The sequence below is a fragment of the Salvelinus fontinalis genome, chromosome 7, assembly GCF_029448725.1.
Source record: "Salvelinus fontinalis isolate EN_2023a chromosome 7, ASM2944872v1, whole genome shotgun sequence".
NCBI classification, from domain to species: domain Eukaryota; kingdom Metazoa; phylum Chordata; class Actinopteri; order Salmoniformes; family Salmonidae; genus Salvelinus; species Salvelinus fontinalis.
Window position 1 is genome coordinate 19,083,828 of NC_074671.1, and position 25,562 is coordinate 19,109,389.

The window sequence follows — 25,562 nt, forward strand, 5'->3', positions numbered from 1 at the left end:
GAATTCCTTTGTCCTGAAAGTTTACCCTCTGTCTATAATACTGTTGGCCATGAGGAGATTCTCAGGAATTTACGACATCTCTCTGTGATCACCGCAGGGGTTGTGGTAGGAAAGGGAGAGGCAGGGAGAGGGGGATGGGGTTTGCACTACCCAAGCAGGCTACGTCATGCCAATTTTGACCACAATTTTGACCCTTTTTTAGATTTTTTATATTACTTGTTAAACAAAATTTCTTTCTCTGAGCAAATGTATTAGTATAAAATAATTTCCCCTTTTTTTGGCATACAATATAGCTCAGTATTTGTATTATTTATTTTATACAGTATTTTTTGCTCATCTTTACCAATGTTGGACCCGGTTGTATATACAAGACCTCGTTAGGCATACAAAGTTAATTTAGATGTAGAAAAATATTCTCCTGCCATAGGGAACTAATATCTTCCCAATGTCTGGGGAATATATGGTTCCTTTTCTAACAGGTGTTATTTAATTTTGTGTCTGGCTCCATATAATGATCTCATTAAAATGATATCCCTTTAAAAAGAGAAAAGCCTATTACCAGCAGAGATAGAATGAAAAAGGGGACATAGCAAGATAAGGGAATATCTTCATTATAAAACAACAATGGTTCCATTATCTTTCTTTACTAAAGCATAGTGACATCACAGCCAGTAGTACAGAGGGCATTCATTCTCTCTCTCACACAATGGAAGAGACTCAGAATGTGTTAAAGAAAAAAGGCAAATTGAATTCCCTGAATATGGCCATTCACAATGTCTTGCTACAGGGAGTCTAGAGACACAAACCAAGAGACTTATCAAAGGGAGTTATATATCACTCAGAATTCCACCCTGCAGTTCCCCAACTTCCTCGGCCAGAAACAAAATGGCATGTATGAATCATGGTGCCTCGGATGGCAAGAGAGAATGGAACCTGAATGTAAGCCTTGCAGAGACATATAAACCATATCCATAAAACACACACACACACCCACACAGCACACGCATACATAGACGCACACAAACACTTATGCATGTGTAGCCAGCACGCATACATTCATGCACTATGCACACACATATACACACACACTAGTTTTTTTTTTAACTGTCTTGGTTGATCAACAGCCAAGGTAAAAGGTTGATCAGTATACAACTTTAAAGTCATTGACCGCAGGTCATCAAGGTTTTTGCTCGATTCATACTGTGAAGCAACTGCCAGAGAACTGACATCAGATTTGTGATACAGGTTTTGAATACGCTTTACAAATAAATTATCAGAAGTATTTCCATTTGTATAAATAATAGAGGAGAGATAATGTTTCTCAATTCAATTAGCGGACTAAAGGAAGGAGTTAGGCTCTTGGCAATGGCAGTAAGCATTGCTATCGTATGGAGGAAAACAGAACATTCTAAGAGAGAATACCAGTACCACAGGTCCTTCAGCAAACATCAACAGCTCATCCAGCAACGAATGAGAAAACACAATTCCACAACTCTTAGCAAGGTCATATAGGACAGCAATAGCATCAACCGAATGCCACTGACCGCCAAGCAGCCACCAATGAAAGTCACTTTACCTGCTTACAATGTACTCTAAAGGATTTCTACAAAGCCGACGTCGGCAGTGGCTACAATAGATTTTTTCTCTCCTGGAAATGATTGGTCCGCCGTCCACAGTCATTATTTTCTTGTTATAGTTGTTACTTTTTTGCTTTGTGGATCAAAGTAGCAATCTGAGCGCGTCTACTTGACGTCAGAAACTGCATGCGTTGCTAACTGAAAGAATGTGGCTAATTTGCTGATACTGTAAACGACAATGCACTACAGATGCTTTGCAAGCATTTTACCCAAATTCATTTCAGTGAGCAGAGCTTTGATCAAATGTATATATATATTCTTATTACGTTTCCTCTAACCCTTTTGTTCAATTTGAATGTCAAAACTATTGGAACATTCTCAAACCACTTCTTTCAGTTAACATCTCACACTGAACCTCTCTCGGAGTGCCTGTCTTTCTTACTGAGTGTGTCTCTCTTTCTCAGTGTGTGTCTCTCAGTCTCTATGCATCTCAATCTCTGTACATCTCTCATTTTCTCTCTCTTTCTCAGCATCTCTTTCTCCGAGTGTGTCATTCTCAGTGTGTCTGTGCGTGTGTGTGGGCGTGCGTCTCAGTGAGTCTCCCTCTCTCATGGTCCGTCTAGGTATCTCCCCCACGGAGTCTCTCACTCTTATGAGTCTCACATTCATATGCTCCATCTTTTACCTCATCTCCCATCTCGTCTGTAAAGTCAAACACACATCACTCGTTAGGGAATGCCGAGCCTACCTGACCTGATGAAGAACCCACCTTTGGAACCGAACACTGCTCCAGCTTAATAAATATTATATGTTAGCGGAGCAAGCTTGAGTATGGACCGGGACCTAGTTCATTACTCCAAGTCAGATACCTAAGTTCACATGGTTATACTAAACAGCTCCATACAATGCCTGTCTCCTCCTGCTGCTTGCTCATTCATTGCGCACGTAGGCCGGGCTATGAAACACAATCACACTCAATGGTATGAGTAAGTGGTGGAGGCCAGATTATGACGGCTGAGTCCTAATGAGCGTTGCAGAAGGAAATCATCATTAATGCTGAGCACAAAGAAAGACAATCTTCTCTGGGAAGGGATGGGAGCCGTTGCTAACAAAACCACTTCTCGTCTTTTTTTATAATCTAATCCTCTGCTAATTGTGCGTCATGCTGATAATTCCGGAATAAAATCTAAACTGCTCTGACTGAGTAACTGTGCGATGAGAGCACTCACACTCAGATGCACAGACACAAGAGCATGTGCACATGTACAGTTTGCACACACACTCGCATGTACACGCACAAACACGTCAGTGTGTAGATCTTTCCTTTGGATGTGCTTAGAATACAAGAATACAGTATCCCTCCATGCAGACTTGCATATCTCTTCCTCCATTCCTCTCTTCCCCCCCTTCCAACTTCCCTCCCTCTTTGGCATCCCTAAAACAGACTGCCAAATTAGCCTCTAATTACATGTCTCCTCATTTGTTATGTGAACTCTGGTCCTCCAGAGACCACCTCAGCATCATTTCCTTGAACCCACTGTTGGCCGAGGTTGTAAATGTGTCTCGTCCAAAATGAGAAACAGACCCTGGGCCAAACAGTAAACCAGCCTGCTGCTGGTTAGAAGGACAGTTCTACATTGGAGCGAGATACTGTAACAACCAAAACAAACATTATTGTCTGTTTCTCCTTGTTCAACAGGACCTTCTTGTAAGGACTAGCTAGCATCTGTCAATGTCATCAACTAGCAAAATAGCTTTTAAAAAAATACAGTTTACACTGGAGGGCTACAAGATACATCTTCACTTAATCATTTGTGATATTCTAAAATGGAGGAAACATAAAAGCTGAAATATGCTTGCAATGTTTCTCCTACTCTTGCCTAGGTGGGTGTGACCTACCTGATGTACACTCACAGTGTTTCCTCTATATGCATTTGGCTATGCTGCTAAATCGTGGCCGCCACTGCCAAAAAGTAAAACTGCAATATGTAAATGTTTGTGTGACCTGACCAAATTCACATAGAAATGTTAAGTTATAGATCTCTCATTCTCATTGAAAGCAAGTCTAAGAGGTGGAAAATTTATTCTACGTTCACTATTTCTATGCTTCCCGTTCTTACATTTGTCTTTTACTTTCGATTTTGTACACCAGCTTCACCAGCTGAAAATACAATATAGCCGCTCTTTGGCTCTCATGAGGACCTACAGTTACCCGTGCTGCAGAGGATAAATTCATCAGAATAACTGCACCTCAGATTGCAGCCCAAATAAATGCTTCACAAAGTTCAAGTAACAGACACATCTCAACATCAATTGTTCAGAGGAGACTGTGTGAATCAGGCCTTCGTGGTTGAATTGCTGCAAAGAAACCACTACTAAAGAACATCAATAAGAAGAGGAGACTTGCTTGGGCAAAGAAACACGAGCAATGGACATTAGACCAGTGGAAATATGTCCTTTGGTCTGATGAGTCCAAATATGAGATTTTTAGTTCCAACCTCCGTGTCTTTGTGAGACGCAGAGTAGCTGAACGGATGATCTCTGCTTGTGTGGTTCCCACCGTGAATGGAGGAGGAGGTGTGATGGTGCTTTGCTGGTGACACTGTCTGTGATTTATTTAGAATTCAAAGCACACTTAACCAGCATGGCTACCACAGCATTCTGCAGCAATACACCATCCCATCTGGTTTGGGCTTAGATGGGACTATCATTTGTTTTTCTACAGGACAATGACCTCCAGGCTGTGTAAGGGCTATTTGATCAAGAAGGAGAGTGATGGAGTGTTGCATCAGATGACCTGGCCTCCACAATCACCCGACCTCAACCCAATTGAGATGGTTACGGATGAGTTGGACCGCAGAGTGAAGGAAAAGCGACCAACAAGTGCTCAGCATATGTAGGAACTCATTCAAGACTGTTGGAAAAGCATTCCAGGTGAAGCTGGTTGAGAGAATGCCAAGAGTGTGCAAAGCTGTCAAGGCAAAGGGTGGTTACTTTGAAGAATCTCAAATATAAAATATATTTTTGGTTACTACATGATTCCATATGTGTTATTTCATAGTTTATGTCTTCACTATTATTCTACAATGTAGAAAATAGTACAAATAAAGAAAAACTCTTGAATGAGTAGGTGTGTCCAAACTTTTGACTGGTACTGTATATATACACATTTTTATATATATTTTAAATGGCACAATGATTCTCTACACAATGACTGCTTGTTTTTGTCACATTAACTGAAATTAGGCAAACTATTAGAATTTAAGCAACCAGGAAATGGCAGAGCATTTTTGGAATATTGCACCTGTTGTTCAGGATCGTAACACATTTTCAGTGTAAACATAAGAGACTAAAACCAGATATAAAGTATGTAGAAAAGATAATGGCGCCATATATTTTTTAATAAGATAATCTTTGAGAACTATCAATCAAACAAACTAGACAGTCAGGGAGAATCTAAAATGTTAAAAATGCCATGGCATGGTGCCCCCATTGATTTTTCTGTAATGTTTGAGTCACTAAGGTAGCATAAGACCTAGGTATAAGACATGGAAAAATGTGTAGAATTGCAGGAAATTTGCTTTGAAACTGCAATTTTCCTTTTAGCCCCATGACAAAATATGTAGAATTGCAGTAAATTGCAAATCCTAATAACAAGAAACACATTACATTTTAACGCCACACACTGGTTTCCATAGCAAAGCTCTCCTATTATTTAAACAATTAATTAAATATATGGCTATTCCCCCAGTCCCTATCACGAGTTGAAAACATGGAGGCAGGAATGGCGGCAAAAAGGCACCATGAAATATTAATCTACCGTAAACTCGTTATTTGCTGGGAGCGTCCGGCACGTTCTTGCCCGGCTAAGCGGTGATTGATTTCTTTGGATTGGGGAGTGTGTGCAACAGACTGAAATGCTATAGTTGTGTGTGTGTGTGTGTGTGTGTGTGAGTGAGTGAGAGAGGAGGGGTGGGGTAGGGGAGAGAAAATGCTTCTGGATGTGTCTGAGGTTTTATGTGGGTCACCGTTTCCCTGTCACGGCAGCAAAGAAGGAATAAAATGTTTTCATTATCAACCACTCAGAATTCCGTTTCTAAGCAGCAATTCTAAATTCTGTATCTAAGCAGCAATTCAAAATTCTGTTTCTAAGCAGCAATTTCTCTGAGTGGATAAAATAAACAGATCAACTCTGAAATTTCCATATGGCAGTTCCAGGTTAACAGAATTAAGCTTTGACTCAGTTTTCTTCACTTTAAAATGTATGCAAACAAAAACTGATTTCAAAGCTTATCAACCATACAACTCTGGGCGGCAGGTAGCCTAGTGGTTAAGAGCGTTGAGCCAATTAAGCGAAAAGTCAACTAAATCTGTCGATTTTTCACCAAGGCACTTAACCCTAATTGCTCCTGTAAGTTGCTCTGGATAAGTGTCTGTTAAATTACTAAAATGTGAATGTAAACTCTGTGCACAAGGACTGCTGTACAAAAAGTAATTTTGTGGAAAAACTGTGCAGATGCAGACTTTGGTAACGGAATTACAGTTAAATCTCCCTCATAGTCGCATAACAAAATCTGTTTTCCAAATACTCCTAAATATCTGCGCTGTTTTAATATTAAAAGAGGTCTGCAGAAATAATTGGGTATCAGCTATGACATGGTACCTTGTGTTTGAAAAAAATCTCTTTTGGTTATTGAGTCATTAAGTTTGCCGATGACACAACATTGGTAGGCCTGATTACTGACAACGACGAGACAGACTATAAGGAGGAGGTCAGAGACCTGGCCGTGTGGTACCAGGACAACAACCTCTCCCTCAACCTGATCAAGACAAAGGAGATGATTGTGGACTACAGGAAAAGGAGGACTGAGCCCCCATTCTCATCAACGGGGCTGTAGTGGAGCAGATTGAGAGCTTCAAGTTCCTTGGTGTCCACATCACCAACAAACTAACATAGTCTAAGCACAGATCCCCAAAAGGTTCTACAGCTGCAACATCGAGAGCATCCTGACTGGTTACATCACTGCCTGGTATGGCAACTGCTCGGCCTCCGACCGCAAGGCACTACAGAGGGTAGTGTGTACGACCAAGTACATCACTGGGGCCAAGCTTCATGCCATCCCGGACTTATATACAAGGCGGTGTCAGAGGAAGGACCTAAACATGTCAAGCGGTACCGGAGCGCCAAGTCTAGGCCCAAAAAAGCTTCTAACCAGCTTCTACCCCGAAGCCATAAGATTCCTGAACAGCTAATCAAATGGCCACCCAGACTATTTGCATTGCCCCCTCTTTTATGCCGCTGCTACTCTCTGTTTATTATCTATGCATAGTCACTTTAATAACTCTACCAACATGTACATATTACCTCGACTAACCGGTGTCCCTGCACATTGAGTCTATACCGGTACCCCCTCTATATAGTCTCGCTATTGTTATTTTACTGCTGCTCTTTAATTACTTGTTCCTTTTATTTCTTATTCATATTTTGTAAACTGCATTGTTGGTTAGGGGCCTGTAAGTAAGCATTTCACTGTAAGGTCTACACCTGTTTATATTCGGCGTATGTGACTAATAAAATGTGTTTTGAACTACAGTATGTGAAGTGGATTTACACCAGGTAACGGAATTACAGTATCGGAAGTACATCATGGGTCCCTGATCTGTACTACACAGAAATGCATAATTATGGACATGAATGTCAATCTTCTCATGTTTCACAAATTTGGACATCACACTGCAGCAGAGCACAGTAAAGTAAAGTACAGTAGAGCACAGTATAGTGCAGTACAGTAGAGCAGAGCACATTACAGTGCAGTAGAGTTCAGTACAGTAAGTAGTAGAGTAAAATGTATGCACACATGACTAAGTCGCTTTGGATAAAAGCATCTGCTAAATGGCATATATTGTTATTATTATGTTAGCAGAGTGCAGTAGAGTACAGTGCATTAGAGTAGAGTGCAGTAGAGTACAGTAGAGTGCAATATTGTACTGTACTATTGTATTGAACGGTACTGTACTCTAATGCACTGTATTCTGCTCTACTCACTGTACTGTGCTATCCAAACTTGTGAAACATATGTCTATAATAGGTTCAGATTTGGTCCAGTCCGGCCCGTCTTTGGACATCAACATTACTCATTGTAACCAATTGAGTTTCATTTACAGATGTTTTGGTAATTTCGTTACCAATTTGGTATCAGAATTACGAGTTTTAATCACTTAATAAAGGTGCAATATGCGGAAATCGCTCAGTCATTTCCTGGTTGCTAAAATTCTAATAGCTTGCTAAATTTAAGTTTGTGACAAAACAAGCATTGTATAGTGTAGAGAATCAAATAAAATCTACGTATATTTTTTACGTGCGCCGAATGCAACAGGTGTAGACCGTACAGTGAAATGCTTACTTATAGGCTCTAACCAATAGTGCAAAAACTGTATTAGGTGAACAATAAGTAAGTAAAGAAATAAAAACAACAGTAAAAAGACTGAAAAAGAACAGTAGCAATCTACCATCTAAACCGCTGTGAAAAATATTTTCAATAAACAAAAATATTTTATTTTCAGCTGTTTGAAGCTGGTGTACAAAACCGAAAATAAGACGCAAAAACTAAACTGAAGAATGGGGAGCATAGAAATAGCACACATAGAACATATCTACCGCTTCTTAGACTTGCTGTCAATGAGAATGACAGATCTATAACTCATATTTCCTTGGTCAGGTCACCCAAAAAGTTGATATTAGTTGGCAGGGGCTTTTACGTCAACTTTATTGTGTTTTGATGTATTTCTGATACATTTTAAGACTTTTTCTGGTAGATGTTTTCTAAGACCCCTTTTCCATCTGTTTATCCACAAATCAAAGCTTTTATTTTAAGTAAATGGCTGAAAAAAATATTTATGCCTTAATTTCACCAAAATATAGACTTAGCTTTCATTTGACAACCAATTTGATGTGCTCCTATGAACTTCACACGTTGGTGCTCATGTGTCCTTTTACATGGAAATGCCCATAAGTGGTACTGCAAAGTTCTGCACAATGCAGGACAGTACTGTATACATTTCAGTGTATAATACATTGATAATGCAGAAGATCTTCTTTTTTAATTTATCTCACATTAATGTGTATGGATTATCAAAAAGGAGCAGGGGAACATCCCTGGAGATACAGATCGACCTATCTGACAGAACTTCAAAAAGAGTGTTTTAATTATGTAAACAGCCGAGGATTATCCTTAATTACACTGCCGCTAAGGGACCAAGTGTTGCCTCTACATAGTGACTGACTGTACAAGACTCACTTAGATATTCTTCAAGTCCTCTTGGCAGAGTCAAATACAGATAGATCGGCGACTCACCTAAGTGCTGGGTAAACATGACATTTCAGAGAAGAGAAAGTGTGCCACTTGAAAAGAAGGAAAATTAAACTTAATTCCTTTGAGATGAGTGCCCATCATTTGACAATAGAAAGATAACCCCCAAATATAATGTACGGTACATGCCAATTTCCTTTTTTGCCTTTCAGACACAGTTGGAATCTTTTAGGGTTAAATGTTTATATCTTTAAAATAAATAAACTGTTCATATAAGATTTTTGAAAAATGTTAAACTAACGGTTGTGCTCTCAAGCCATCAGCCAGCCTGTATAAATACATTGCATGTACAATGGTGGCTCTCTCCAGTCCTCACATGCATGGCCACCATCGAGAGAGACAACATTGTGTATGATGGATTCCAGCGTGCCTAATGAAACGCTGCAGCTGCACGATAACAGCGTTGAGAAATGCTGGCCCACTTAAAGGTCACTATAAATCACAGCCCTTGTTCCTAGACCCGCACCTCCAACTTCGTACTGGGCCGACCCCAATCAAACAAACGACGTGAACGGCCGTGAATGCGGGCCACCCACTTAACAGGAGGGGCCACCGTTCCAATGCCTTTTATTGCAAGCTGGTGCCTAGCCACTGTGGTCCTAAGTGTTTTCCCTCTGCCCTCTTTCCTCATGTCCTTTCCTTCATCCACACTGAAGGAAGGGTTCATCAAGTCAGCTAGGCTACTTGTGTTGCTTTCACCGATCGTGTGTTTTCAGATCCTCTGCAGATAAAGGAAAGGAGGCAAGGGTAGAAAGGAAGCCATTTCAGACTGTTGGGACACACCCATAAGTTCTCATGTTTTAGATCCTCTGCAGATGAAGGAAAGCAGGTAAGGAAAGCCACTTCAGACTGTTGGGACACGCCCATAGCTCACCAGAACTGGCATGAGATCTGTGATGAATGCGTTAAGTGTGTAGTCGAGCACCTAATCATGCCGAGTGGTCCTCCGTCAGAACTCTCCTCATCAGCCCCAAGGGGACACAAGGAGCGTAATAAACCAAACAGCTGTCTATGGAGCCAAAATTAGGCCTTCTTCATGATTCAAATACATCTGCATTTAGTATAGGGAAAATTTCTAGAAAACAATTGATTTTAAATTGAACATTGTATTCTTTAGAAGACACTACTACAACAACATGTCTATCTAATGGGCTGAGAGAAGTAATCTGAACACCTGCATCGGAACACCAGTGCAAACATACTGTACATCAGGGATCATCAAATAGATTCAGCCATGGGATGATATTTTCTTGAGCGGACGGTCGGAACATAATTACAAATCATTTGTAGACTGCAAATTGACCGCAAGAAGCCCAAACTGATATGTTTGACTAAAACATAAAAATTGCTTACATTTGTATATGATCACGTCTTCATTATGTGTGAGAATACTTGGGAACAGATTTATTGAATTAACCTGTCTAGGATCAGCGTGCCGCTAGCGGCACTCCCCCCCCCCCCCCACTGAAAAACCAGTGCCGCGAAATTCAAAAAAAATATTTTTTTAAAATATTTAACTTTCACACATTAAAGTCCAATACAGCTAATGAAAGACACAGATCTTATGAATCCAGTCAACATTTCCGATTTTTAAAATGTTTTACAGGGAAGACACAATATGTAAAGATGTACATCTATTACCTAAAAACACATTAGCATATTCCACCATCTTTTATTTGTCCACCAACACCAGTAGCCATCACCAATTCGGCTAAACTAAGATATTTATAGCCTCTAACCAACAAAAAAACTCATTAGATGACAGTCTGATAACATATTTATGGTATGGGATAGGTTTTGTTAGAAAAAAGTGCATATTTCAGGTAGATGGCATAGTTTACAATTGCACCCACCATCACAAATGGACTAGAATAATTACAATGAGCAACGTGTTTACCTAACTACTAATCATCAAACATTTCGTAAAAATACACAGCATACACGAATCGAAAGACACAGATCCTGTGAATACAGACAATATTTCAGATTTTCTAAGTGTCTTACAGCGAAAACACAATAAATCGTTATATTAGCTTAGCACATAGCAATTAGCAGCCCAGCATTGATTCTAGCCAAAGTGAGCGATAAAAGTCAACATCGCCAAAAGATATTAATTTTTTCACTAACCTTCTCAGAATTCTTCCGATGACACTCCTGTAACATCACATTACAACATGCATATACAGTTTGATCGAAAATGTTTATATTTAGCCACCAAAATCATGGTTAGACAATGTGAAATGTAGACAAGCTGGTAAAGAAAACGTCCTTGCGCCACTTAGACAGTGATCTACTCTTATACATAAATACTCATAAACGTGACTAAAAAATATAGGGTGGACAGGGATTGATAGACAATTTAATTCTTAATACAATTGCGTTATTACATTTTTTAATTTATCCTTACTTTTCAATACAGTTTGCGCCAAGCGAAGCTACGTCAAAAAACATGGCGTCCTAAGCCACTAAAATGTTTCGACAGAAACACGATTTATCATAATAAAAATGTCCTACCTTGAGCTGTTCTTCCATCAGTATCTTGGGCAAAGGATCCTTTCTTGGGAGAAATCGTCTTTTGGTGGAAAGCTGTCCTCTTGCCATGTGGAAATGTCAACTACGTTCGGGATGAACTGAAAAGCGTGACCAACTTTTCACATCGTTGCAAAAATAAATGTCCCAAAATCGCACTAAACGGATATAAATTGCTATAAAACGCTTTAAATTAACTACTTTGTGATGTTTGTAACTCCTATAACGAGTGAAAAGATGACCGGAGAAATATAACAGGCTAAACTAACGCTTGGAACAGGAGAGGGTCGGTGTCTTCCACGCGCGTTACGCAGCAAGAAAAGACTTGCTAGCTAAAGGTTTTTTTCATTTGTAGGGCCTGTGAACGAGCAATCGAGCCCGTTGGAATCGTCATCACGTAAAGGCATCCAGGGGAAGACGTAAGAAGTGTCCGTATAGTCATAGCAACGACAGTGCCCGTTTAAATGACTTCAGAAAAGTGGCCAACGTTTCTCAAATCTGACTCCATGTCAGGGAAATTGCTGTAGAATGGGCTCTGTTCCACTTAGAGACAAAATTTCAACTCCTATAGAAACTATAGACTGTTTTCTATCCAATAATAATAATAATATGCATATTGTACGATCAAGGATTTTGTGGGAAGCCGTTTAAAAAATTAGCCACATTAGCATAAATAGTCTAAACAGCGCCCCCATCCCCAACAGGTTAAAATCACTTGGAGATGATTTCCTTGTGTTTTAGGTTTTTTTTTGCTCGGAAAGCTTGGGGGGCCAAATAAAACCACCAGCGGGCCAAATTCCACCTGCGGGCACCCAGTTGGGGAACCGTGCTGTAGATACTGTTTAAAGTCATTAAAAGGAGATGTGACAAACCCTCATTATGAGTGCTCTCTCAGTGGTTTGTTTCAATTGAGACTGAAATAATAACCGCAACAGACGGGCCAGGGAGGGCTGGAGACACTCGTAGTTAGTGGTTGGTATTTCTCCACTTTAAAAGAGATAACACTGTGGATACAAATGCATTTCATTTCAGCCAACGGCAGAAAATCATTAGTGGTTCGACAACACTGCCCACTGTGCCCTTGAAGGCCTGTTTTTGGTGGCAGAGAGCAACCAGCAGTAAACAGAGGAAAGTGCTGGAGGACAACCAACTTAGCTGGTTGAAAATGGATGGTCTGCCACCGACTTCCACTCAGAGCAACCTGCCAAGGAGACACACAGAGAGGGTTAGGGCCATATAAGGGGATGGTTAATGGACTTCCAGAATGGCATGGTAGGGACAGTATTATTGTTATTGTAGACATCAGGGCAACACTTTAGAGTGCTAGGTATGATGAAAGAGCTAGCTATTGGTCTTCTGGTCATTGTAGACCAGATTCACACACAATACACATGTTATAGAAGCTCAGTGTCCATTGTATAGTAATTGATTAGTTAGTACTTTTATACCTAGTGTTTTTAACCCCTATTTAGAAATGTTCTGACAGTACAGCTATTTATTTCACTAGAGGCATATACAGTTTAAGTCGGAAGTTTACATACACCTTAGCCAAATACATTTAAACTAAGTTTTTCACAATTCCTGACATGTATTCCTAGTAACAATTCCCTGTCTAAGGTCAGTTACGATCACCACTATTTTAAGAATGTGAAATGTCAGAATAATAGTAGAGAATGATTTATTTCAGCTTTTATTTCTTTCATCACATTCCCAGTGGGTCAGAAATGTACATACACTCAATTAGTATTTGGTAGCATTGCCTTTCAATTGTTTAGCTTGGGTCAAACGTTTCTGGTAGCCTTCCACAAGCTTCCCACAATAAGCTGGGTGAATTTTGGCACATTCCTCCTGACAGAGCTGGTGTAACTGAGTCAGGTTTGTAGGCCTCCGTGCTAGCACACACTTTTTCAGTTCTGCCCACAACTTTTCTATGGGATTGAGGTCAGGGCTTTGTGATGGCCACTCCAATACCTGGACTTTGTTGTCCTTAAGCCATTTTGCCACAACTTTGGAAGTATGCTTGGGGTCATTGTCCATTTGGAAGACCAATTTGCAACCAAGCTTTAACTTCCTGACTGATGTCTTGAGATGTTGCTTCAATATATCCACATAATATTCCTACCTCATGATGCCATTTATTTTGTGAAGTGCACCAGTCCCTCCTGCAGCAAAGCACCCCCACAACATGATGCTGCCACCCCCATGCTTCACAGTTGGGATGGTGTTCTTCGGCTTGCAAGCATCCCCCTTTTCCCTCCAAACATAACAATGGTGATTATGGCCAAACAGCTCTATTTTTGTTTCATCAGACCAGAGGACATTTCTCTAAAATTTACGATCTTTTGATTCTTACTTGCTGAGCGGCCTTTCAGGTTATGTCGATATAGGACTCGTTTTACTGTGGATATAGATACTTTTGCACCCGTTTCCTCCAGCATCTTCACAAGGTCCTTTGCTGTTGTTCTGGGATTGATTTGCACTTTTCGCACCAAAGTACGTTCATCTCTAGGAGACAGAACGCGTCTCCTTCCTGAGCAGTGTGACGGCTGCGTGGTCCCATGGTGTTTATACTTGCATACTATTGTTTGTACAGATGAACGTGGTACCTTCAGGCATTTGGAAATTGCTCCCAAGGATGAACCAGACTTGTGGAAGTCTCCAATTTGTTTTCTGAGGTCTTGGCTGATTTCTTTTGATTTTCCCATGATGTCAAGCAAAGAGGCACTGAGTTTGAAGGGAGGCCTTGAAATACATCCACAGGTACACCTCAAAATGACTCAAATGATGTCAATTAGCCTATCAGAAGTTTCTAAAGCCCTGACATCATTTTCTGGAATTTTCCAAGCTGTTTAAAGGCAGTCAACTTAGTGTATGTAAACTTCTGACCCACTGGAATTGTGATACAGTGAATTATAAGTGAAATAATCTGTCTGTAAACAATTGTTGGAAAAATTACTTGTCTCATTGTAATGGTTTTCTTCCGTTGGTGAAGGAGAGGACCAAAATGCAGCGCGGCTAGTGTTCAACATGTTTAATAAACAAAGAGACGATAACGTGAACACTATACAAAATACAAAATAACAAACGTGAAAACCGAGACAGTCCTATCTGGTGCAGAACACAAAGACCGAAGACTACCACCCACAAACCCCAACACAAAACAAGCCACCTAAATATGATTCCCAATCAGAGTCAACACAAAACACCTGCCTCTGAGAACCATATTAGGCCAAACATAGAAACAGACAAACTAGACACAACATAGAATGCCCACCCAGCTCACGTCCTGACCAACACTAAAACACACAAGAACTATGGTCAGAACGTGACACTCATGCACAAAGTAGATGTCCTAACCGACTTGCCAAAACTATAGTTTGGTAACAAGAAATTTGTGGAGTGGTTGAAAAACAAGTTTTAATTACTCCAACCTAAGTGTATGTAAACTTCCAACTTTAGATCCCCTGGCGTGGTAGTCCAACCTGCATTTGAGATAGTTAGCCATCATACTATGCAGGGTTTCCCTGTCATGACAGATGTGAACGCAGCATGCTTCCCTATTTACCATTATTTGTTCTTCTCCCTTGAGTCGAGGCTTTTTTTCCCGGGAATAACAGATTTATGTGTCAGTGCAAAGCAGTCAAACTGTCAATTGTAATTTACGAGGCTTGATGGCATTTCTAATGTTACCCTATGGAGTGTACATTTTCTATCTGGCCAATAGCTACTACCAGGGACCTTCAGGGTCAAACAATTTTACAGGTCAATCAATCATGCGAATCAATAAATCAAAATAATCAATTTATATTTCAATCCATAGGTCCAATATTGGAAAGGCGAGAGGCTATCAAGTGGCACAACTAAATTCTGTTCATAGTTCTATCAAGTGAAGGATTGCAAGGACTGCCATGTAGGCTGTTGGGTTTAACAGAATGCAGGGGTTCTGGGGTTAAGTGAAAAGGTCAAGCTGACAGGGAAAACGGACTGACGGTAGACCTGGAATTACAGCTCAATCTTCCCGCCGTCACACTATTTCTTGGAAACAGATCCAAGAATTAAATAATGCATGCTGACTAGTGATGTTGCTGTGGTGTACACTTTCCTCTGCTCTTTTCAATGTTCCGATTTAAATGGAAATGTAATCTTGTCATCTTTTCATAATATACAAAATATAATGTAAATATTACTAGGCAATCGTGAATATATTCACATAAACACAGGAGCCATCTGTTAAATCCCAATTTGCTTACTTAAAAATAAAGACTGCAGGTAAGGCTTTCATACAGGGTTCCCAGGTTGTTACCTGAATGTGTATTCAGTAAAAGGAGCCAGTGACTCCTGACACCTGGAGATTGGAAATCCCAACCCCATGCATAACAGGGGTACCCAGCAGTTCCCTTCGGACAGACAGCAATATCCCGAGATTCACAACTTTAGGTGTGGTTTAAACAAAATGAGCCCTTCCAAGAGCTAACGGAGATAGAACAAATGGTTAGTTCTGCCCTCAAATCTTCATAAGGAGAACATAGAAAGAAAATAGGGTTTATTATTGAACCCAGCATTAACATCAATCAGTGCCCTATAGAAAAAGGAACTAGAAAACTTTAATAATGTAATGTTTTCGTCATTACACTAGGCGTCATACTCATACTCAGTGCTGTAGACTATACAACCGCAAAGCACATGGGAGAGGAGGTATGTTAAATCATATCCCCTTGCATGGGTGTGAGTTGTCTCTAAAATAATGTCATCTCAGGCAGCAACAAGGCTACGATAAATGAGCAGACTGGCTACAGCAGAGGGATATAATCCCATTTTAGTACAGAGAGTCTTAGATCACGTTTCCAATGCATTTACTATTCAGCACAGTTATTCAAACGCTCCAAACGCACGCTGAAACCAATACTGTGCAAAGACGGTTTCGCTTAAAAGCGAACACATCGTTTCAAGCTGACATTTCAAATCAGCAAAACACTTATCTCTTACCATTACGTTTCCCTGCATTTTCGCAGTCTCAATCAGATTCTTTTCCTTCATTTTCTCCGTAGAAAGGATCCTATTATTTCAGTATTTTCTCTTCGTTTGACTTTTGGACCGCTTCTGCAACTGTCTCCGTCAGTTATGCGAGACCCTGGGTTAGCAAGTAGTTCACCAGCGGGTGGACTGATCTATTCATTGATCAGACACATGCGTTGCTTTTTTCTTCAATATCCTGTTGATTAATGGCTGAGTGCGTGTCTTTTCAGTAGCTGTAAAAGATGTAGCCATAACAAAAATGAGGTAACTACAGTTGTTCACAAAGTCTATCATGTATAATTTCCATAATGTGGGAGACTAACACGTTCGCTTCACATTCCCTCGAGAGGCTGGTCCAGTCCTATTTTGTTTGAATGGAACAGAAGTCCGCTCCCAGTCTTGCGCCGCTACCGAGAATTGACCGTCGGCGCGTTGTGCGTGCTGCCACAGGAATAACGATTTATATTACATTTCCCATGGACTGGCTGGCTGAAGCTTTGACTCATCTTATTTTTCATTTCAATACATTTCCTCAGCTTCATGTATAGGCTACAATTTGTGTCTGTAAACACAATGAGTACCAAAAAAATAAGTTAACATGAATCACCAACGCATTTCCACAGTGAGATGGATGTAAACATGATGAATATACCATTGGTCGGTCCCCTGTCACAATAAATGAGTTTATGATATATTTGTTTATACCAAACGTTTCCTGGGCCACTGGAGAAATCGTAACAAACATAATTGAGGCAGCTACAAAATGCATTTACGGGGATGGGCACATTTACAGGGATGGGCAAAAAAAACTGCTGGGCCGCAGTTGCTCGCGGGTATGCTACCCACATCATAACATGTTTTTGCTGACATGGGCTAATTGACTATCAGTGACTGACGTAACAAAAGAAAAACTGCTGATGCACAACCAAATTTCGAATTTCGAAATTGCACCTTGTGTATTCTACTAACTCTCAACATTAGTTTGAGACCTTGACTAAGTTTTATTTTGGGGGGAGGGGAATTGATCGGAGAGCCTTCAGCCGCATGCCGCCAGTTGCCCATCCCTGATCTACAACATAGCAAGGGGCCATGATCGACACATCTAGTGTCTATTCATGTTGGTGTAATAATAGCAATAGTCCTATCTATCCTACATTCTAAACCTACAACAGAATGAATTGGAGTGATATCTCTGAACTGTGTAGACCCATTGCATAATAGTTTAACCGTGTTAAAAGCTTTAGCAGGCTTAACATCTGTGGCTAAATGTTTGATAACTGTCAGAAGGTGAGTGTAGCTGGTGCATGAAGTCAGGCTCAGGAGAGCAAAATGAGTGAGCAACGTACTTTACTAAAAAAATAAAGGCACAATGTAAACAAATACACTTGACCAATAGTAAATATTACGCACGGGTGAACACAGCACCCTTCGAAAAACCAGCCATCATGAACCGAACTGAACATAGAAATAATCATGCACAACAAACATGGGGGAAACAGGGGGTTAAAGACATGAACATGTAATTGGATAATGAAAACCAGGTGTGTAGAAAATAAAGACAAAACCAATGGAAAATTAAAGATGGATCAGCGATGGCTAGAAGACCGGTGACGTCGACCGCCAAACGCCGCCCGAACAAGGAGAGGGACCGACCTCGGCGGAAGTCGTGACAGATAACGTTTTGAGTATAAGAAATACATACAATGCAAGCAGTACAACTACTGAAAAAAAACCTTCCTTTCTATGTTCAATGCCCACTGGTCACACAGCAGGTGTTGACTAGGATCTCCATGCACTAATAGAGAGGGGCTTGGGTAGCATATAGGACTGAAGTTCACAGACCACATCAGTCGGGAACCAACAGGACCCTTAACAGGTTCTATACTCTTAGAAAAAAAGGTTCCAAAAGGGATCTTCGGCTCTCCGTATAGGAGAACCCTTTTTAGTTCCATGGTAGAACTCTTTTGGGTTCCATGTAGAATCCTCTGGGGAAAAGGTTCTACATGGAACCCAACAGGGTTCTTCAAAGGGATCTTCTATGGGGACAGCCAAATAAACCTTCTAGGTTCTAGATAGCACCTTTTTTTCTAAGAGTCTATACCCAAGCCATAAAACTGCTCGATTGTTAGTTAAATAGTTAACCAATACCTATCCGGACTATCTGCATTGACCCTTTCTGCACTAACTCATTTGAGTTAATTCATATGCTGCTGTTACTGTTTATTATCTATCCTGTTGCTTAGTCACTTTATCCCTACGTAGAGTTGAAGTCGGAAGTTTACATACACTTATGTTGGCGTCATTAAAACTCGTTTTTAAACCACTCCACAAATGTCTAGTTAACAAACTATTGTTTTGGCAAGTCGGTTAGGACATTTACTTTGTGCATGACACAAGTCATTTTTCCAACAATCTTTTACAGACAGATTATTTCACTTAGCATTCACTGTATCACAATTCCAGTGGGACAGAAGTTTACATACACTAAGTTGACTGTGCCTTTAAACAGCTTAGAAAATTCCAGAAAATGGTGACATGGCTTTAGAAGCTTCTGATTGGCTAATTGACATCATTTGAGTCAATTCGAGGTGTACCTGTGGATGTATTTCAAGGCCTACCTTCAAACTCAGTGCCTCTTCGCTTGACATCATGAGAAAATCAAAAGAAATCAGCCAAGACCTCAGAAAACAAATTGTAGACCTCCACAAGTCTGGTTCATCCTTGGGAGCAATTTCCAAATGACTGAAGGTACCACGTTCATCTGTACAAACACCATGGGACCACGCAGTCATCATACTGCTCAGGAAGGAGACGTGTTCTGTCTCCTAGAGATGAACGTACTTTGGTGCGAAAAGTGCAAATCAATCCCAGAACAACAGCAAAGGACCTTGTGAAGATGCTGGAGGAAACAGGTACAAAATTATCTATATTCACAGTAAAACAAGTCAAATATCGACATAACCTGAAAGGCCGCTCAGCAAGGAAGACGCCACTGCTCCAAAACCACCATAAAAAAGCCAGACTACGGTTTGCAACTGCATATGGGGACAAATATCCTACTTTTTGGAGAAATGTCCTCTGGTCTGATGAAACAAAAATAGAACTGTTGGGGCATAATGATCATCGTTATGTTTGGAGGAAAAAGGGGGATGCTTCCAAGCCGAAGAACACCATCCCAACCGTGAAGCACGGGGGTGGCAGCATCATGTTGTGGGGGTGCTTTGCTGCAGGAGGGACTGGTGCACTTCACAACATAGTTGGCATCATGAGGTATGAAAAATATGTGGATATATTGAAGCAACATCTCAAGACATCAATCAGGAAGTTAAAGCTTGGTCGCAAATGGGTCTTCCAAATGGACAATGACCCCAAGCATACTCCCAAAGTTGTGGCAAAATGGCTTAAGGACAACAAAGTCCAGGTACTGGAGTAGAGGTCAACCGACTATGATTTTTCAACGCCGATACCGATACTGATTATTGGAGGATCAAAATAAAGCTGATACCGATTAATCGGCCGATTTTTATTTTATTTATTTGTAATAATGACAATTGCAACAATACTGAATGAACACTTTTTTTAACTTAATATAATACATCAATAAAATCAATTTAGCCTCAAATAAATAATGAAACATGTTCAATTTGGTTTAAATAATGCAAAAACAAAGTGTTGGAGAAGAAAGTAAAAGTGCAATATGTGCCATGTAAGAAAATTAAAGTTTAAGTTCCTTGCTCAGAACATGAGAACATATGAAAGCTGGTGGTTCCTTTTAACATGAGTCTTCAATATTCCCAGGTAAGAAGTTTTAGGTTGTAGTTATTATAGGAATTATAGGACTATTTCTTTCTATACGATTTGTATTTCATATACCTTTGACTATTGGATGTTCTTATAGGTACTTTAGTATTGCCAGTGCAACAGTATAGCTTCCGTCCCTCTCCTCGCTCCTACCTGGGCTCGAACCAGGAACACATCGACAACAACCACCCTCGAAGCAGCGTTACCCATGCAGAGCAAGGGGAACAACTACTCCAAGTCTCAGAGCGAGTGAAGTTTGAAACGCTATTAGCGCGCACCCCACTAACTAGCTAACCATTTCACATCGGTTACACCATAAACAGCTGCTGACAAATGCATGAAATTGCTGTTTGAATGAATGGTTGCAAGCCTGATGGTGCCTACCATCGCTCAGTCAGACTGCTCTATCAAATCATAGACTTAATTATAACATAATAACACACAGAAATACGAGCCTTTGGTCATTAATATGGTAGAATCCGGAAACTATAATTTCGAAAACAAAACGTTTATTCTTTCAGTGAAATACGGAACCGTTCCGTATTTTATCTAACGGGTGGCATCCATGAGTTTAAATATTCCTGTTACATTGCACAACCTTCAATGTAATGTCATAATTACGTAAAATTCTGGCAAATTAGTTCGCAATGAGCCAGGAGGCCCAAACTGTTGCATATACCCTGATTCTGCGTGCAATGAATGCAAGAGAAGTGACACAATTTCACCTGGTTAATATTGCCTGCTAACCTGGATTTATTTTAGCTAAATATGCAGGTTTAAAAATATATATTATATTATATTCATTTTAAGAAAGGCATTGCTGTTTATGGTTAGGTACAGTCGTGCAACGATTGTGCTTTTTTCGCAAATGCGCTTTTGTTAAATCATCCCCCGTTTGGCGAAGTTGGCTGTCTTTGTTAGGAAGAAATAGTCTTCACACAGTTCGCAATGAGCCAGGCGGCCCAAACTGCTGCATATACCCTGACTCTGTTGCAAGAGATGTGACACAAAGAAATTCATTTTAGCGGGCAATATTAACTAAATATGCAGGTTTAAAAATATATACTTGTGTGTATTGATTTTAAGAAAGGCATTGATGTTTATGGTTAGGTACACGTTGGAGCAACGACAGTCCTTTTTTGCGAATGCGCACCGCATCGATTATATGCAACGCAGGACACGCTAGATAACTACACACAGTTGATGATATTACTGGTTTAACTAGTGATTATGAATGATTTATTGTTTTTTATAAGATAAGTTTAATGCTAGCTAGCAACTTACCTTGGCTTCTTACTGCATTCGCATAACAGGCAGGCTCCTCGTGGAATGCAATGTAATCAGGTGGTTAGAGCGTTGGACTAGTTAACCGTAAGGTTGGAAGATTGAATCCCCGAGCTGACAAGGTAAAAATCTGTCGTTCTGCCACTGAACAAGGCAGTTAACCCACCGTTCCTAGGCCGTCATTGAAAATAAGAATGTGTTCTTAACTGACTAGCCTAGTTAAATAAAGGTGTCCAAAAATACCGATTTCCGATTGTTATGAAAACTTGAAATTGGCCCTAATTAATCGGCCATTCCGATTAATTAGTCTACCTCTATACTGGAGTGGCCATCATAAAGCCCTGACCTCAATCTTATAGAAGATTTTTGGGCAGAACTTAAAAAGCGTGTGTGAGCAAGAGGCCTACAAACCTGACTCAGTTACACCAGCTCTGTCAGGAGGAATGTGCCAAAATTCACCCAACTTATTGTGGGACGCTTGTGGAAGGCTACCCAAAATGTTTGACCTAAGCTAAACAATTTAAAGGCAATGCTATCAAATACTAATTGAGTGTATGTGAACTTCTGACCCACTGGGAATGTGATGAAAGAAATAAAAGCTGAAATAAATCATTCTCGCTACTATTATTTTGACATTTTACATTCTTAAAATAAAGTGGTAACCCTAACTGACCTAAGACAAGGAATTTTTACTAGGATTAAATGTCAGGAATTGTGAAAAACTGAGTTTTATTGTATTTGGCTAAGGTGTATGTAAACTTCTGACTTAAACTGTATATATGTACATATCTACCTTAATTACCTCATACCCCTGCACATTGACACGGTGTAGGGCCCTTAAGTAAGCATTTCACTCTGTGGGTATACACATGTTGTTTATGAAGCATGTAACAAATACATTTGATTTGAGTCAGAGGAACTCCCTTGGGCTACCACAAGCTTCCACCACATTAGATATAACTATGTAGCAATTGCACCATCCAATACTGCAGCATCACAAAAATATTGTGAATCTAGAATGACTTTAAAAAATAACTAAACTTGACTTATGTTGAGGGCTAGCTTACAAGGGAAACGCACTTTACCCAACTCTCCAAAACCTACCATTGAAATTTATAATACTTTGCTATGGCACCTGTCAATTCATATAATTTCATTTACATGATGGATTCCAGCTAATTTATGAACCTTCAAGTGGACATCCAACCAAAGGTTTAAGATCTGCCACATGGCCAATGGCTGTCAGCTTGCCAATTTGACTAAGTCTTCCTCTGCCATGAGACGTTAGACAGTCCCCTCTATCTGGGGCCAGCATTCACAAACTAATTTTGGTGCCAGCTGTTGCTTTTTCAGTGGGAAAAACCAACTGCAGCGGAGAACTGTCCCTCACAGAATGCAAAGTAAATGGTCAACGCCTAGCTTGTGACCAAAAGGAAGAGCCTGGAATTATAAAACAAGCTCCAAATTAACCAGTTGTAAAACCCACAATTTGAGATTCAGCCCAAGTGAAGTGGACAGCAACATAATCTCAATTCTGAAGTTCAGCACCCCATGCCAGTGGACAGTGAGAGACAGTCTTAGAGTGTTGTCACATACAGTATAGTCCTCTTTTTAAAATAACCAATCTGAGTCCTCTTTAAAGTGAACTCTGGGGTAAAAAGAAAAAGGCTAAAGTACTCAGTTCTCTTTGTATTCACACTGCCCTTGCCTTTGAATGAGGACTCAACTCTATTGCCAGTTCACTTCACCCATTTTGTGGTCCAAGTCCTCTTTGCATTCACATTGCTATGTTTAGCAAGGAACCAAGATCTTTTTCCAACATTCACTCAATGCACAATTATTATGTATCATATTTTATCTGAATGCAATCTATCCAGCTTCTAAAATGTAAGTATGTATTTATAGCTGTCCGATAACATGTTCCGATAAAATAGCTTGTCCTGCACTTTGTTACACTCAGTGCAGGACAAGCCATTTCATCAGAATGTGTTATCGGATATCTAGAAATACATACTTACAATTCAGAAGCTAATAGATTGCATTTAAATCAAATATGATACATAATAATTGTAATCAGAAAATACTATTAACATGTAAATATTATTGGTAACATAATAAATAACAGAAGAATAACTGCAGATTAAATACTGCTGTCATTGAAAATTGTACATTCAATGTAGTCTACTGCCCCTTTAAGACCTAGAATTGAATTTGCATCATGTTGTGATTCTCACCAAATATGTTGTCTTCTCACACTATTAAAACCCTACAATCGAAATAAACAGTTTATGAAGCTCTCTTAAACAGTTTATGAAGCACATAATCTTCTCTCTTTTGTGGCACCAATGTGAGAGTTTATGGCAGGGGAAACAGTGTTGCAGTGGTCTAGTGTGAGGGTTTATGGCAGGGGAAACAGTGTTGCAGTGGTATAGTGTGAGAGTTTATGGCAGGGGAAACAGTGTTGCAGTGGTCTAGTGTGAGGGTTTATGGCAGGGGAAACAGTGTTGCAGTGGTCTAGTGTGAGGGTTGATGGCAGGGGAAACAGTGTTGCAGTGGTCTAGTGTGAGAGTTTATGGCAGGGGAAACAGTGTTGCAGTGGTCTAGTGTGAGGGTTGATGGCAGGGGAAACAGTGTTGCAGTGGTATAGTGTGAGAGTTTATGGCAGGGGAAACAGTGTTGCAGTGGTCTAGTGTGAGGGTTTATGGCAGGGGAAACAGTGTTGCAGTGGTCTAGTGTGAGGGTTGATGGCAGGGGAAACAGTGTTGCAGTGGTCTAGTGTGAGGGTTTATGGCAGGGGAAACAGTGTTGCAGTGGTCTAGTGTGAGGGTTTATGGCAGGGTAAACAGTGTTGCAGTGGTCTAGTGTGAGGGTTGATGGCAGGGGAAACAGTGTTGCAGTGGTCTAGTGTGAGGGTTGATGGCAGGGAAAACAGTGTTGCAGTGGTCTAGTGTGAGGGTTGATGGCAGGGGAAACAGTGTTGCAGTGGTCTAGTGTGAGGGTTGATGGCAGGGAAAACAGTGTTGCAGTGGTCTAGTGTGAGGGTTTATGGCAGGGTAAACAGTGTTCCAGTAGTCTAGTGTGAGGGTTGATGGCAGGGGAAACAGTGTTGCAGTGCTCTAGTGTGAGGGTTTATGGCAGGGGGAACGGTGTTGCAGTAGTCTAGTGTGAGGGTTTATGGCAGGGGAAACAGTGTTGCAGTGGCCTAGTGTGAGATTTTATGGCAGGGGGAACGGTGTTTCAGTAGTTTAGTGTGAGGGTTTATGGCAGGGGGAACGGTGTTGCAGTAGTCTAGTGTGAGGTTTTATGGAAGGGGGAACAGTGTTTCAGTAGTTTAGTGTGAGGGTTTATGGCAGGGGGAACGGTGTTGCAGTAGTCTAGTGTGTGGTGCGGGAATAATGACAAGTGAACCTGGGGAGCTTTGTGTTCACATTGCCCTACAAAAGGGAACTATACCTCGGAATTCAAGTAAACTGAACTCGGATCACCTCTCAAGATGGTCTGAGTTCGGTTCACATCGGGGGCTCTTTTGAGGGGTCTGAGTTCCTTTGGAGTGTTCACACTGCACAAAAAAATTAAGCTAACTGCACTGAGTTCACAAAAATTGACTGAAAAGGACCAAGTGTGAAAACACCCTTCCTTAGGTTCAGCCATCCCCACTGGGAGATCAAAAATCCAGGGACAATCTCAATTGCATTTCCTTGATTCCTCACTTCCTCTCTCATCGAGACCTTCTCAATAGCCATTGGATGAGAAGGGCAGAGGGCAGGGATGGCTTTTGAGAAGGAGGCAAGAAGAGAGGACATGAGGAATCAAGGATATGCAAATGAGATTCTCCTCTCCACCAGTAAGGCCTAAGCAGGAAGTAAGAAGCATAGAAGACAGGGAGAATAACTAAATGAACTGTTTGCTAGCCTGTTTTTTTTTGCCAAATTTACTTTACCAAACAAACCTTTAGAATTCTAAATGATAGGGAATAAATTGCACT

General features: G+C 40.5%; 1 protein-coding gene across 2 annotated transcripts in view; it reads right to left on the minus strand.

Moving 5' to 3' along the window:
• Positions 1-25,562, minus strand: part of LOC129859158 (dipeptidyl aminopeptidase-like protein 6) — a 344,660-nt gene that overhangs the window by 272,561 nt on the left and 46,537 nt on the right. Inside the window, exon 1 of one of the 2 annotated variants that reach the window (XM_055928575.1) lies at positions 16,463-16,923. The exons of the other annotated variant lie outside the window; for it this stretch is intronic. Within the exon in view, the coding sequence (XP_055784550.1) occupies positions 16,463-16,513 (51 nt within the window). The 5' untranslated portion in view covers positions 16,514-16,923. Of the gene's footprint in view, positions 1-16,462; positions 16,924-25,562 lie in introns of those variants that run through there. 2 annotated transcript variants of the gene reach the window in all.